Source organism: Panthera pardus, unplaced genomic scaffold (assembly GCF_024362965.1).
Source record: "Panthera pardus isolate Hobbes unplaced genomic scaffold, ASM2436296v1 HiC_scaffold_16, whole genome shotgun sequence".
Classification (NCBI taxonomy): domain Eukaryota; kingdom Metazoa; phylum Chordata; class Mammalia; order Carnivora; family Felidae; genus Panthera; species Panthera pardus.
This window is the reverse complement of record NW_026526721.1, coordinates 5914916-5930320: the sequence shown is the minus strand read 5'-3', so window position 1 is coordinate 5930320 and position 15405 is coordinate 5914916. Positions and strand designations below refer to the sequence as shown.

The following is a 15405-nucleotide window of genomic DNA, read 5'->3' as shown; positions in this document are numbered from 1 at the left end:
CTCCCTCCCTCCCTCCTTCCCTCCCTCCCTTCCTTCCCTCCCTTCCTTCCCTCCATCCTTCCATCCATCCATCCATCCATCCATCCATCCATCCAATGTGCCCAATATGTACCAGGTGCTTGGGGTATAAGAAAAATAAGACATAGTCCTCGACCTTGAGGAGACTAAGTTTAGTTTAGATAGTAGCAAATATGTAAGAAGAACTGGAGGTGAAATCTGTCAATTTCACAAACATTTATGGTGGCAATGAATGGGAGATGTATAAAAAAAAGGAAATTTAAAAAACCATCACAGGTAATGCAGAGAGGCTTTGCACAGAGAGAAAACAAGTACCTTTTTATATTATGTAATTCTTCAAAGCACAGAGTTCTCTGAATTTTAGCATGTGCTTCGAGATCAGTCCATTTATTATTTTGCAGTGGAATCCTTTCTTGTCCATGAGTCAGAATCCAGGTGGTTGATGATTGTAGAAACTAGGGCATTAGTGATCATCTCTAACCATTCCTGTAAGGTTGTCTGAGCATTTAACTTTGACACAGGATTAGCAAATTATGATTTCAAGGTCAATTTTCATGGAAAACTCTAAGAACACCCAAGAACTGTTTTCCCACTGTAACCTCTGGTTCCAAAGTGCTAGAAAGTCTGTTGATTTAAATTTTTTCAAATGTTTATTTAGTTTTTGAGAGAGACAGAACATGAGTGGCAGAGGGGCAGAGACAGAGGGAGACACAGAATCCGAATCAGGCTCCAGGGTCTGAGCTGTCAGCACAGAGCCTGACAAGGGGCTCAAATTCATGGACCATGAGACCATGACCTGAGCTGAAGTTGGACCCTCAACCGACTGAGCCACCCAGGTGCCCTTAGTCTCTTCATTTAAAAACAAACCCTCTCTTCCTTCATAGGAAGTCTATTGTTTTAATATTTTTCTAATGACTTGCATACAATACAATAGCATTCATTTACAATGAGAATCCAACCAAGCACTCAGGGTTGAGTGACAGACTTTACTGAAGAGCAATTCACATTGGAACGGATCAACTTAAATGCGGGTTGACCTCAATGTGGTTCGGGGGGCAAGCGCAATGCCGGCCGGATAAGGGCTCTTTTCGGAACGTGGGTATGGTTCTCCTAACCCACGGCTGCACGGTGCTGTCCAATGGGACTTCCTGTGGTGAGGACCATGTTCTGCACCTGTGGGAACTGAGCACTTGAAATGTGGCTAGTGTGACTGAGGTGCTGAGTATTTAATTGTATATAATTCTGGTTAATTTAATTTGAACTTAGATAACTGTGCGAAGCATGTTGGGCAGTTCTGGCTAAGACAGCGCTGTACTACATCAAAGTGGCTTTTTCTTCTCTCTTCCCTTCTCACCTCTTCCCTTTCACTCTCTGCAGGCACTACCTTGCCTGTCTGTTCCCTTTCCCAAATCCGTGACTACTGGATGCAACAAGAGGGCAAAGCAGACATTAAGGGCGGTGCCTCCCAAAGAACCATGGAAAACAGCAATGAGCAGATGAGGAATGAAGTCTGTGGGCGGGGTGTGGGTGGGCTGGGGCTGAAGGCCCTTGCAGTACAATCCCTTAGACGTGACGCTTCTTCAGTTTGGCCTCGTTTCCTCTGGGCTCTGGACCCTTGATGGGTGGGAACGTGGGAGAACCAAATGCTGGTCTTGCAGTCTTGTCTGGTAGTGGCTGCCTAGTAAGTATCCCATGGCGAAATAAAGGATGTTGGGGTGAGGTAATCACTCCTCCCACTTGGGAGCGGTCTTCCTGTGTTGCCTACTCTACCTCTAAGAACAATAGAGGCGCTAACTGACAAATACTGGGACCGTGTTACTCAGCAGGTGCTTATTGGCAGCAGTAAGTATTGTAATGGAAGATCCTGTAGAGTATTGAATATCTGAGCACACTGAAGAGAAGTTGACCTATGACACCCAGCTGTAGTGGCCAAATGGTTATAATATTATCGGAAAACAGAATCTAACTTACAGGGCGGCAGAAATAGTGATTACGAACCCTAGATGGTAGCAAGCATCACTAAATAAATTTTTTTTTCTCCTCTCAACTTTATAGGCAGTATTGATAAAGCAGGTACATCCTTGCCTACCTGGGCCATAATTCTGCTTGCAGTATCATTTTCGTTGCTTTTGATCCTGATCATTGTTCTGATTATAATAATCTGCTGCTGTTGTGTCTCTGGGAGAGAGAAAAAAGGTAATTGTTTTGTTTATATAGATTTGTGTATATATTTGAACGTTTGGTACAAACACTTGTCGGTCATTAGCTCCTTAACTCTTTTGTAAGATGCATTGGCCTTTGGAGTGCACTTTATTTGGAAGCGGGCTTCAGAGAAGGAAAGGATTTTATGAAGAAGGAATACATTCCTTTGGGGCTTGCTATAACCACTCCCAGAAAGACTGAGATCTGCACACTTTTGAGAGGGTGAAGAGACAGTACTTTTCTCAGCAAAGACGCTGACTATTTGAGTTCTGTGCTTATTTGCGAGGACAGAAGGACATTGTAATCTGCCACTTAGACGCTGTGCTTTTATCTAGAATAGTATCTACCTATCTGAGCACATGAAAAGGTTATTTCCTATTTTGTGTAATTCCAAATTGCATTTGGAGGTGAATGTTGGTACAGTGGTAGGAAGAAAAAGAAGGTCTGCCAATCAAAATAGTACAAATAAACTTAATAATCACACATTTCTTCTGAATGAAGTCTTTCGAGGACTCCAAGATATATGAAAGCAGTGGCCTCGTTTGGGGGTCAGGCTTCACAATGGGGTGGGCTCACCAACATTGGGGGGGGGGCTTGTCGTGAGGTTCAGCCATTTGTGACTTCAGAAACCAAAGGATCTTTGTCATGTAGAAGGCTCGGGACTTTCCAAGTGCTGAATATGTGTGTCCAGCCTTACCTTTCTTTGTCTTGGAAAGCCTCACCTACACCTATTTGAATATTCTCTACACTTAAATTATTTTTCTTACAATCAGACTTCTGATATTAGGCTATGTGTCAGTTTAATTGCATTTAAAATGTCATTAGTAATAATTGCCATTTGATGAGCCCTTTTTTGTGGGTGACCCAGGCACTGTGTTAATTATCTTACATGGACTATCTCTCTTAGATAGTCTATGCAAAGTGCATAGTTAAGCCATATCTAAGCTAATTGCCTGGCCTCAGCCCCTGCATGGATTTGGTTCAGGATTGGGAATTAATTCTGTGATACAACTTTATTCCCTAGGAAACAGAACATGAAAAGTAGTAAGCCTCTGTTGGCCCAGATTTGATGGCAATTTGCTTTAACTTGGGAGTTACCCTATATGCCACAGATGGATTACTCAAGTAAAATACACTGGATTTTAGATGAAAACGATTGGATAACTTAAATTTTAATTTAGACGTGACTAGGATTGTGCAGTGCCTTCAGAATACTATTTTCCACATTAGCTACTGTGGTGTCATTGAAGGAGCATTCTGTTTATTTGGATTCCTGCTTCTCCTAAGCTGTTTTTTGCCTGTTCCATAATAGCCTAGTAGGAAGGTTGTGATGGTTGGTGGCCCAGGTAAGATGTGCACCGGGGGGACTGTCTGATTTTTAGCATTCTCATTTACAAGATGGGGATAAGTGCCATCCTATAGATCGGTCATGAGGACAAAATAAATTGCTACATGAAACTGTTTCCATTCTAGATTAAAAACATTTTTTTTACTGTGTTTTATTTTTTGAGAGAGACAGTGTGCTGACAGCACAATGTGGGGCTTGAACCCACAAACCGTGAGATCATGACCTGGGCTGAAGTTGGACACTAAACCCACTGAGCCACCCAGCTGCCCTTCCACTTTAGATTTTATCCTTTACTTAACTTTGAGATGAAAAGCTCATGTAAGAGTGAGCTGTGTTTATTCCCCTGCGTCTTAACAGGTCCAGGTAAGTGTTGTGAGCAGGGCCTGTGGCGACCTTACAAAGCCCACCCCCATTGGGTGGGACTCACAATAGACACTACATTTCACCTTGACATAAATGGAAAGGATGCAGTGAAGGCCTGGGTTTCCCCCATGACAATTATTTCCATCCTTAAAAATGGCAAGCACCAAGTTGTTTTCAGAAGTATTTTCTGGCACTTTGCTTTGCTGATGCCTAGAGAATTCTCAGTGGTCTGACTGGTTAACTGGGGACCGACTGAAGAGAGCTGAGGACCCCACTAAGTGTGGCCTGAAGGCCTTGGGATTGTTTCTGCTAATAGAGCAAAGAGGCCAAGAGCCCATCTCCTGCAGCCCATTCCTTAAGGAAACAATAGTGACATTCTGTGTCTCTCTTTCAATTCAAATAAGATTGCTTCTGAAGTCCAATTTGGGGTGTGAATTGGCAGATGATATTACGACTGGAAGTAAGTGGGAATATTCTCTAAAAATAAGGAAAATGAATATATTTTAGATCTCAGTAAAGCTTTTTTTTTACATTATTTTTTTTAATGTTTATTTATTTTTGGGAGAGAGAGACAAGAGTGTGAGTGGGGAAGGGGTAGAAAGAGAGAGGGAGACACAGAATCCAAATCAGGCTTTACGCTTTGAGTTGTTAGCACAGAGCCCGAAGCAGGGCCCGAACTTAGAAACCTCGAGATCATGACCTGAGCCAAAGTTGGACGTGTAACCGACTGAGCTACCCGGGTTCCCCTGTAAAGCTTGACGAATAGAAGGCCTAGACAGGACAGCAGAGTTGCAAAGAACACTGGCTTTTGAGACAGATGATTGGAGACTGGAGCGTGACTCTGTTTCTCTCTACTTTCAAGTTCTATGTCCCCTCCGGTCCAAGAATCCTTTGATTAAAAACATCAGCAATTTAATGACAGCTCAGGGTGGGGGGGGAAGGGGATCCACCTCTATGAATCGATACCATTGGTACATGTTGATTGAAAATGAATTCTAGAATTAAGTAAATACAGTGCTTAAGCAATGTAATTCCTTATTTGTTAAAGTATGATAATACAACATGATAGTGTCTAGTTTGTTAATAATATGATGACACTAATACCTATCTCTTGGGTTGTAATGATTAAATGAGATAAGTGCTGGCACACAGTAAGTACTGAATGAATGACACTAGGGACTGGGAATGCAGAATGCCTCTCCCTGGTGAACGGAGTCTTTGTAATCTTGCTAGTCAAATTCCATATTCACTAAATACTTATTAGGTACCTACTATACTACAGGTACCTAGGAATTATTTATGTTTATGATAGTTAATAGTGAATTCTACTTCCTTTATGCTTGAAAGTCATTTGATAATTCGCTGTGGGGGAACTTAATAATACCTAATGGGTCACAAATACTCAGCAATGTATTTAATTGGTGGGGGGAGGGGGGTGGTCTATAAAAACTGATGATATTTTATTTTGTGATTTTGTGATATGTGATTTTGTTCCTTTTTTTTTTCCAGAATCTAGTTATCAAAGTGAAATAAGGTAAGTTTGAAATCACATCACTTTCCTGAAAACAAAGACAAACAAATGAAAAACAACCAAACAACACCAACTCTACCACCACTAACACACACACAACTGTGGCGTTTCAGGATCATGTTACTCAAAATTAAGTACTGAAAGTGGACAACTCTGAAAAACACATATGCCAAACACAAACTCATATGGCAAAATTAATCATAGAATAAAATAGGGGCTGGTTACTGCCTAAGTTTGACTTGCCCTGGCTCACTTAGGAAAAAGGAGATTTTCTACCTGGTGTCTGGCATTTACAACTCTTTCCACAAGAGGACACTAGGCGCCTGCACCGTGACTGTTGGCCCTCCTGTTTTTAGTCAATGCAAGGGACTCAGGGAACATTTCAAGGATATTAAAGAACCATGCAGAAATCCTGCTGCAGTTTCTGGGGCGGTGGAGAACAGTGGGGCCAGCTGGATGGCTTCAGGCACATGAAACTGACCGGACAGACAAATTAGGTAGTGTTTATTGCTTGTACACTGATAGGGGAGGGGATAGAAAAATTCCTGACATTCCCATGGCCGTCCAGAAGTAGCCACAAGCACTTTGAAGGTAGCCGTGTGAAGGACCTACAGTAATACAATAACTAGTTTAAATGTCTGCAATATTTATACAAGTATAAATGCGCTAAGGGGAGGGATTTTTAGACAGCGGTGATTTTGGTGGGGGTGTTACAGCCAAACCGTGTCTAATTTTCACTATTTTATTAGATAATTTTCATTTTTGATAGGCTGTGGTTTAAAAATACCTTTAGGCTACACGCGGTGAATGAAGATGTGTGTAATCATTGTGTAACAGACACTAGCTGTTCTCCCTTTGACCCCGGTCACTCCCTGGTGATAATGCGGTATTGGGAGAGGCAGCTGCGGTCTCTCTCAGGACACTACAAAGCAGCAATCTGAAATGACACCTCCTTTGGGGCCTGACTTAGGGCAAGAGGAGAGGAAGGCAGACTCACTCTAATAATTATTCTGGTATCTCTCAGCCTGATGGCAGCCTGGATTCTTCCGTGGACCGTTATTGACTTCGTAACATCTTTCACTTGTGTTCTCTGGGATATTAGCTGATTTCAAAACATAGGACACTGGTCAGCAGTGATTCGGGGGCACGGGTGGAGAATAAGAACTACTGACAACAGCAGCAACAATATGGCAGTAGTGATGACAACAGCTGGTTTATGCTAAGTGCCGAACACACGTGCCAGGTGCTGTTCTACACGCAGTGGAGCCCGTTTTCTCGCCGGATGCTCATGATGATTTTATGGGCCATTTATTTTGTAGAGGAGGAAACTGAGGGGCACAGAGAGGTTAGGTAGTGTGCCCCGGGTCTCCCATCTGGAGAGTGGACGGTCAGGATGTGAGTGAGGCCGTCCTGCTCAGGGCCTGGACCTTGCCCCTGTGCAGCTCTCGCACTTAGATCTGAGTGCATTAGGTCTGGGGAGCAAAGACAGGGAGACTCACTGGGACCCCCATATCCTAGCTGCTTTCCCTGCACTGTGCCAGCTGTGCTGGCTCCAGCTGCTTTCAGACGTCTTCTGCAGTAAAATAACATACTTCTTCCTCTAGAATCAATGCATGTTTATTATAGAAAAAATTAAAAATACAGTTTAAAAAAATATATTTATTTATTTTTGGGAAAGCGCAACTGGGAGAGGGGCAGAGAGAGGGAGACAGAGGTTTTGGAATGGGCTGTGCGCTAACAGGCTTGACGGCAGCAAGCCCGATGTGGGGCTCGAACTCACGAACTGAGAGATCATGACCTGAGCTGAAGCTGGACGCCCAACCGACTTGAGCAACGCTCAGCCCAAGTGCCCCAAACATATCGATTTATTTATTTATTTATTTATTTATTTATTAAAAAAAATTTTTTTTAAACGTTTATTTTTAATTTTTTTTTTAACGTTTTATTTATTTTTGAGACAGAGAGAGACAGAGCATGAATGGGGCAGGGGCAGAGAGAGAGGGAGACACAGAATCGGAAACAGGCTCCAGGCTCTGAGCCATCAGCCCAGAGCCCAACGCGGGGCTCAAACTCACGGACCGCGAGATCGTGACCTGAGCTGAAGTCGGACGCATTAACTGACTGAGCCACTCAGGCGCCCCTTAACGTTTATTTTTGAGACAGAGAGAGACAGAGCATGAACAGGAGAGGGTCAGAGACAGGGAGACACAGAATCCGAAATAGACTCCAGGCTCTGAGCTGTCAGCATGGAGCCCGATGCAGGGCTCGAACTCACTGATTGCGAGATCATGACCTGAGCTGAAGTCAGCCGCTCAACCGACCAAGCCACCCAGGTGCCCCCAAACATATCGTTTTAAGAAATGATTTTGAAATCACCCCTAATTCTATTGCTCAGAAGTAGGTATTGTTACCTGAGTATGTATATGCTCACTTCGATGTATATGCACACATCGATGCGTTCACGTCGATACACACACACATGCATTTTGTAAAATTTGGACCATAATAAACCTTACTTCATAACTTGCTCTTCTCTCTTGAAACTCTTCTGAAGATTATTTCCATTGACATTTAAATACTTGCCGGCCACATTTTTGCTTCATTTGCTTAATAAAAATATCTTACTGAAGTGTGAGTACAGAAAAGTTCACAACTCGCGGGTGCGTCGCTTGATTACCTTTCACAAGGCATATGGGCCTTGCGTGGGGCCATGCAGAACTAGAACACCCCTAGCGCCCCAACCTCCCTGCCCCCCCACATCGCTGCCTCTTCCTCAAATGTTACGTCTTCTGACCTCCATCCCCACATCCCCAGAGATCAGATTCATATGAGCTTTGTGTAAATGGAATCATGTCATGTGCACTCATTGATTTTGGTCTTCACCCTGTGAGATTGGTCCATGTTGTTCAGAGAAGATGTGGATGGTTGATTATTTTGCGATACCACGCACTGGGTATATATGCCGTTTATCTTCTCTTTTTCCCTTTAAATGGGCATTTGGATAGTTTTCAGGTTGGGGTCATTATAAATACTGTGGCACTAAGCAATTTAGCATGTATCTTTGGTGACATGTTCATAAGTCCTCATTCCTGTCTTGTATTCAGTTGGGTATGTGTCTACTGGTGAACGCTGGGCTGCAGGGTAGGCAGGGTAGACGATTCTGTCATCATCCAGTTTCTGAAGTAGGTGCACCTGTTTATACTTTTACCTGCGGTGCATGAGAGTTCTCATCAGCAATAACTTTTATAGGTGGCATGGAATTTCATTTTAGAGATGGATTGTCATTTATTTTACAGTCCCCTAGGGTGGGGCGCGTGGACTGTTGGCAGCTTTTGCTGTTATAAAGCGTTCATGAATGAACATTCTTTTAAGTAAATCTTTGCCCATATCTTTGGCCATTTCCCTATAATACATTCTTAATGGTCGAGCATGAATGTTTTTAAGTCTTTGGATACCCATTGCCAGGCTTTCCTCCCCTGGGAAGCTGCACCAATTTTTACTTTATTTTGGAGATTGGCATACCTTTTCTTTAAAGGGCCAGATAGTAAATATTTTTGGTGTTGTGGGCCACACTGTCTGTCACAATTACTCAGTTCTGTTGTTGTAACATGCGGGCAGCCATAAATAACATGGAAGTGGACAGGTGTGGCTCTGTTCTGATAAAACTTTATAACGGGACGCCTGGGTGGCTCAGTGCGTTGTCGTTGGCCAACTCTGCTTAATTGGGTCACTGGTTTCTGGGGGTGGACTATCGACTGGGGAATGGTGCCCACGGGGCTCTCGTGATAAGGTTCCATCTCTCCCCACCTCAGTGGGAGTGTGAGCAGGCAGACCACTTGCATAGCTGTGCTGGTGGCGATGAGTGTCTTTCCTGATGCGGTGGTGACTTCGGTGTGCGAGGATGCCCTGGGTGGAGCAGTGTGAACCAAACATCCACCACTGATTAACATTTGCCTTTTAAAAATGGTCTGATTCCAGGAAATCTGCAAGTGTGAAGACAAACAAAGAAACTTTTGAGACAAACTTAGAAAGTGGCAGTGAAAACCTGGGCTACCGTTCAGACGAGCCGCGGACGGCAAGTGAGTGGTCGGGGGGTCCGTGGGAATACCCGAAGGGGCGTGTGGAGGAGGGGCTGGCCAGCCCAGCACCAGCTGCGGAAGCCAGAGGACTTAGCCATTCCTGGGCACTGTTCTTTGAGTAATTTTCAGAAGAAGGAGAAATTTCAGAACTAGCAATATTCTAGTAGGTAAACAGTCTACCTATTTGTCCAAAGTTTAAAGCAAAGTGGGATGACAGTTTAAGGACTTTAAAATAAACTTTCTGTTTTCATGTTCTCTTTGGAAATAGCCTTCTACCTTTAGTAAAGTATGTGAGGAGGCATTTTAAGACATTGAGGGTCACTTCCCCAAAACTTCAAATAAAGGTGAGACTCAGCAAGAAATCCATTCCTACTGAGCTTTAGAGGGAGTGGGAGAATGTTGAAAACAAAACCTAACTTTGAAAAGTCTTTGTGGCACCTGAATATCTTACCTTTACAGGACACAGTCCTAGTGAGGGCATCTTGGAAGGCTTGGGCACTTGTTAGCGGCAGGGATCTTCCAGAAGGCAGATGAGAGGGGAAGGGAGTACAAATGGGTTGGAGGGGGAGACCTGGCCCTTCCAAGTTGCCTGGCAAATCAAATTCCATGGAAAGATGTTTCATTAATCAGTTCTTACTGACAGGCTCCCCCCAAAATTGTTTTCACTAAGATTGGGGCTGTGCTCATGTCCCATCTCTCCCACTTTGCCATGGCCGCCTCACATATCTATTCAAAATGGCTCACTTAAGATTTTTTAAATTCCACGAAGCACGACTGGTTCCTTTTTTTTTTTTTTTTTTTTAAGTTTATTTATTTATTTTGAGAGAGAGTGCGCACGAGGTGCAGACAGAGAGACAGGGAGAGAGAGAGTCCCACACAGTCAGCACGGAGCCCGACTTGGGGCTCGATCTCACGAACCGTGAGATCATGACCTGAGCTGAAATCAAGAGTTGGTCACTTAACCGACTGAGCCTCCCGTGCACCCCTTGACTGTTTCCTTTCATAATCGGATCACAGCTTAAAAATTTCCTGTAGGAGAATATTTATTTCTTAGTGTTTTGAGCAACTAATCGTGTAGCTTGACCAAAATCATAGCCCAAACCAAACCTATCTTTTTTTCCCCTCTTTTGCCCTGTGTTTATTTACCTTGGTCAGCATTACAGCTATGGATTCACCTTGTCTCTGGATGAGACTAATGAGTCAAGGAAGAGCTTGATTGTGAGTTTGCCATATTTTTTTTTAATTTTTAAAAAAAAATTTTTTTTTTAATGTTTATTTATTTTTGAGACAGAGAGAGACAGAGCATGAATGGGGGAGGGGCAGAGAGAGAGGGAGACACAGAATCGGAAGCAGGCTCCAGGCTCTGAGCCATCAGCCCAGAGCCCGACGCGGGGCTCGAACTCACAGACCGTGAGATTGTGACCTGAGCTGAAATCGGACGTTTAACCGACTGAGCCACCCAGGCGCCCCAAGTTTGCCATATTTTTATTTCATTAGAAAGGTAGGAGTTGCAAAGTATGTAACCTCAGGGTTAACTCTAAAAACAATCTGTTTATGGTTAAAGATTACTTTATGCCAGGGTTACTATATAAAAACAAATGCGTTTCCTTCTAAATCAGAATTGTGAGAACGTGTTATTTGGGTTTTGTCATTTATCACTCTAAAATCCTTCTTCTGTTTCAGAACTTGCTTCTTTTGCTCCAATGTCCTCTGAATCCAGTGTTCAGGAACAACACAGCAGTAGGCAACCTTATCAGGTGATTCAGACCATTTTACCCATTTTGAGACTTTTTTTTTTTCCCCCTTTAACAACCCTTGCCTGGTGGTAGGTGATTATAAAATCATGCCTGTTTTATGCTCATGATGGAAGAACATGGCCTTTGCTCACTGGTCAACCTGTCAACATGGAGGGAATGGGCCAGGACATGTAGTATCTCTTGGCCTTCGTAGTGGGTTTTGGGGGGGAAGATCAGAAGTGTAGGTGGGGGCTTATAGATCTTGGGGTATCTCTTACATGAGGGTGCAGGTGTATGTACAGGTCTGGAGCTCCAGTGGGGGAGCACAGGTGGTAGGTATTGTTGGTTGTTAGGCAAACTCTGATGGTCTCCATCCTTCCAAAGCGCATGTAAAGAACACAGTCACCCAGGAACCGTGATGACACAGTATGTTACTTTTCTGACACAGACTCCGTGGTGGTTGTCACAGATGAGTTAGAGTGCCTGCACAGAAAATACAATTCTTTGCATATCATATTAGGCAAAATATGTATTTTATGACCATTTATTGACCTGCACAAAGGCACCTTGAAATGAGAAACACTTCGATATGACTCTGCAGTGGTGTCCCCGATATGGATGAATGTTCTCCCCTTTGGCTTTTGGAGAAGGCCCACTGGCAGTTGGGATCCCGAAAGCACTCAGGGTCCTAAAGCACTCAGGGTCCGAGGTCTTGGCCGTGTTCTGACCGTGAGTCTCTGTCAGCCTGAGGCGCTGCTGCTGGGAGTGCCTTCCTAGACCTGTCATTCTTTGTACTCGTAGATATTGACTTGGGCTTCCGGGCAGCCCCAGGCCATGATATTCCTCTCGGCAGCTGGGATTCAGCTCAGTCCATACATCTTGTCAGTGATGTGTGCCTCCTGGGCCTTTGGGGGTGGGTGGGGGGAGGTGAGGTTTGATTGATGCTCATGCATGTATTAAGAGACCTAAATGGTCTCAAAAGAGTGGTAGCCAGGTGGGAAGACATATGGGGGGGGGGGGTGTCTGTGGCACGAAAGAACATGGGCCTACGTGACAAATAGTTGAGTTCCTGGTACAAGTTCAGGCTATTTCCTTAGGGTGAGTGTCGGGAAAATGGAGAGGTAAATTTCTTCCCATCTAATCTGCTCTCTTTGGCACATAGATCTTCTGATGCATTTAATCTGGCCCTGGGTGAGGTGGCTTGTGGAGACACAACAGATTCCCTTTCCAGGGGCCATCTCTTGACTAAGGGGGGCGCTGACCCAAGAGAGTAATCACCAGGCTGTGAAGGAGCCTATCAACCCTCTAAGACTGGACCTGAGTGGGAGCCATGGGCTGATGGAGGGGTTCTCTTCACTCAGAACCAAGCACGGTCGTCCAAGAACACGTTTACTCCAGCCCTTATTTCTGTGGTTACCTTTTACTGTCAGGTGTCTTTCTACTGGACAAGCCAAAATGCTTACGTCTGGCATTGGGTGGGGGGCATTGGGATAAGTGGGGAGGGGAGTCAGAAGAAGTGAAGTAGATGATTCCCCCCTGAAGTAGAAATGAGGACATGGGAGAACTCTAGATGCATTTGGATACAGGAATGGAGAATGACATTTCAGAGGTTAGAGTGGATCCTTCTTGAGTTTGAAGTGTTTTGAAAATACGCAGGGAGAGAAACTTGAGAAGTTTCTGCTACTTAAACATGTAATCAGCTAAATAATCTATTGGTGGAAAAAGAACAGTGGCCTGGAGGTGCTGGGCCCTGGGGGACTGTCACACACACCTGTGTTTCTTGAAGTGTCTGTCAGTTTTCTAGGGGAAGGTGCATCTCGGCCCAGAGCATCAGGGTCCTTAAGAAACCAACAGAACACAAGGAAGATGAGCTGTTCTTGCCTGGACTAGAAGCTGGCGAGAGGCTATTTAAATAGCTGGATTCTTCTGTTTAGAGTTGGGGAACTTCAGGGCAAACCCTGTTTTGAAGAGTCCACCTTTGATCAGTAACCAGAGGGTGCCTCTGCAGGTGCGGGCCCAGGCACTGTCTGCAGGTTGTCCATTTGGAGAACCCGGACGCAAGATGTACCGTGGGGTACACTTCCCATGAGCACTTTGGGAAGGGAGGGAAGAAGGCAGATGGTGGAGCAAGTGGCCGAGCACGGGGACCCTCGGCCCAAAGAGGAAAATTCCTGCACGTGGTCAACTGGCCACTCGAGAGCTGCCAAGAGGCCACGCCGCTGCTTCTAGAAACAGGTCAAGGTGACTTGCAGCACAGAGGCTCCTTTTAGAACTTCCCCAGGCCAGGCCTGCAGCCCTGCCAGGTCCGTGCGTCCGTGTTCATGCTGTGCAGCCCGAGGAAGACCTTCGTCAGAGCTCATTAGACCTCACTGAAAGACGACAGTGCAATCTGCACTTTCTTTTCTCATAGGCTCTCTCCATTCTGTAGTGACCCCTAAAGGCCCAGGGGAGGCATCTGAGAGCTACTCAGAGCTCTTTCATTTGTCTTTCATCCCGGCCTCTTCTCCAGAGACCTCAGTGTGACTCCAGCCTGTGACAGAGCTACCTGCGCCACTGTTGGGTGTTTCCATGCTCATGGGCCCCGGTGGGACTCCTGCCCGTAAAGCTGGCTTGTTGGAGTTTAGGATTGTGGGCTACAGACTACGTGATTGTGCAGAAAATCTGCACCAGCCTCGGCTCCTCAAAAGCCCGTAGCTTCAGCTGAGACATGTCCAGCTGGGAATCAGCCTGCCCAAAATCTCTTCCCGGTGTTCCTCTGCATGGAGCTCGTTGGGGCAGATGCACATCCTATCCATGGAGGCATGAGGCATGGTGTGCACAACGCCAGCTGAGGCTCCTGTTTTGTATTAATAGGTCTCACGGTGGGGTGATCTTGGTTTTGCCAGCAGCTCAGCAACCATTGAATACGTGCCCTCGTTCTCTCTTCGTGCTGGCTCTCTCGTCTGCTCAACCTGCTGGTGTTATGTTAACTCAGCATTTTCAGATCTTAACTGGTGGCCCAGACCTACGCACAGTCTAACACAGCGTTACTGGGCGCTCATTAAAAGCTATGCACTGATGTGGAGAATGTCTCCAGTGCTTAGCCGTATGCTCTCATGAGCGAGGTGATACAAGGAGTGTGTGTGCATGTAGACATGCTCCCTTTGCAGATAATCACAACTGATCACCCCAAGACATTTGTTAGACAGGTATAAAGGAGGACGCACCATAAAAATACTGTGTTTGGGGTTCATTGAAGAAAAGTAAATAAGTCCATGTCAGATTGCCACTTTGCTCTTGGGCACTTTGGTTTCCTTCAAGATTATCCTGTTCAAACGCAATCTGAGGAGGAGGGAGACTGAAGGGCCAGGGGCTGCACTCAGGAATCATTGATCTGGCCTTTGGGATGCCTAGACTCCTGGTCTCACCTGTGGACCTCCTGGCTCAGTGGACTTGGGATGCAGCCTCAGTGCGTCTGAGTTTTGGACAAGACAGGGCGGTTGTCTAGGTGGTGAAGTCTAAAGGCAATTGGCTACCTTATAACAAGCTGGAAATGAGGGGCTGCTGGGAGAGACAGTGGAACATTACCAGTGACCAACTTGCCTACTTTGTGACGATTATTTGCTAGCGTCCCAGGGCATTCACGACACCCAGGTTATGTACACCAGGTAGCGGTTACACCGGACCTTTCCCGAGGGTGGAGGGCGTCTGTGCTCTTGCTGGAGTCATGTGGATCTCCTATAAGTAGAGGAGGGTCCAGCCCCCGAGCCCTGCGTGTGCCCACACTGGCTCAGGGACCAGAGAAGTGTCCCAAGGAGCAGGCAGAGTCTTTGGGCCACTCTTCTCCTCGCCTTCAAGACTGCAACTTCCGGCTCCATCCAGAGTCCACGTCTGTGTCTGATCTCCAGGTTGTGGTGAACCTCCACGTGCCACGTCTTTGTCGTGCAGCACAGGCATGATTTTAATTACATCCTATGCCCAACAGTTACTAGAGCAGGAAATTGGAGTTTTAATACTTACGAGGGGCGTTTGCGGCTGCACCAGCCCCCATAACTCTTGCCCCATCGATACCTTCTGATTGAGGTCCAAAACGCAGGAGGCCCACACTGCCTTGGGGAAGATCAACCGGAGACGTCATGGGGAACCTCT

General features: G+C 45.4%; 1 protein-coding gene across 7 annotated transcripts in view; it reads left to right on the top strand.

Annotated features, from left to right (window-relative positions):
* IGSF5 (immunoglobulin superfamily member 5) overlaps positions 1–15405 on the top strand; it is a 73008-nt gene that overhangs the window by 32304 nt on the left and 25299 nt on the right. For 6 of the 7 annotated variants that reach the window (XR_008422409.1, XR_002072765.2, XR_008422408.1 and 3 more), the window contains 4 exons: positions 2074–2214; positions 5441–5465; positions 9441–9541; positions 11225–11298. Coding sequence is in view for 4 of the 7 variants with exons in the window: in XM_019420389.2 (XP_019275934.1) it covers positions 2074–2214; positions 5441–5465; positions 9441–9541; positions 11225–11298 (341 nt within the window). In the remaining 3 variants the exon portion in view is untranslated. The remainder of the gene's footprint in view (positions 1–2073; positions 2215–5440; positions 5466–9440; positions 9542–11224; positions 11299–15405) is intronic. The other variant, XM_019420391.2, reaches the window with a different exon arrangement.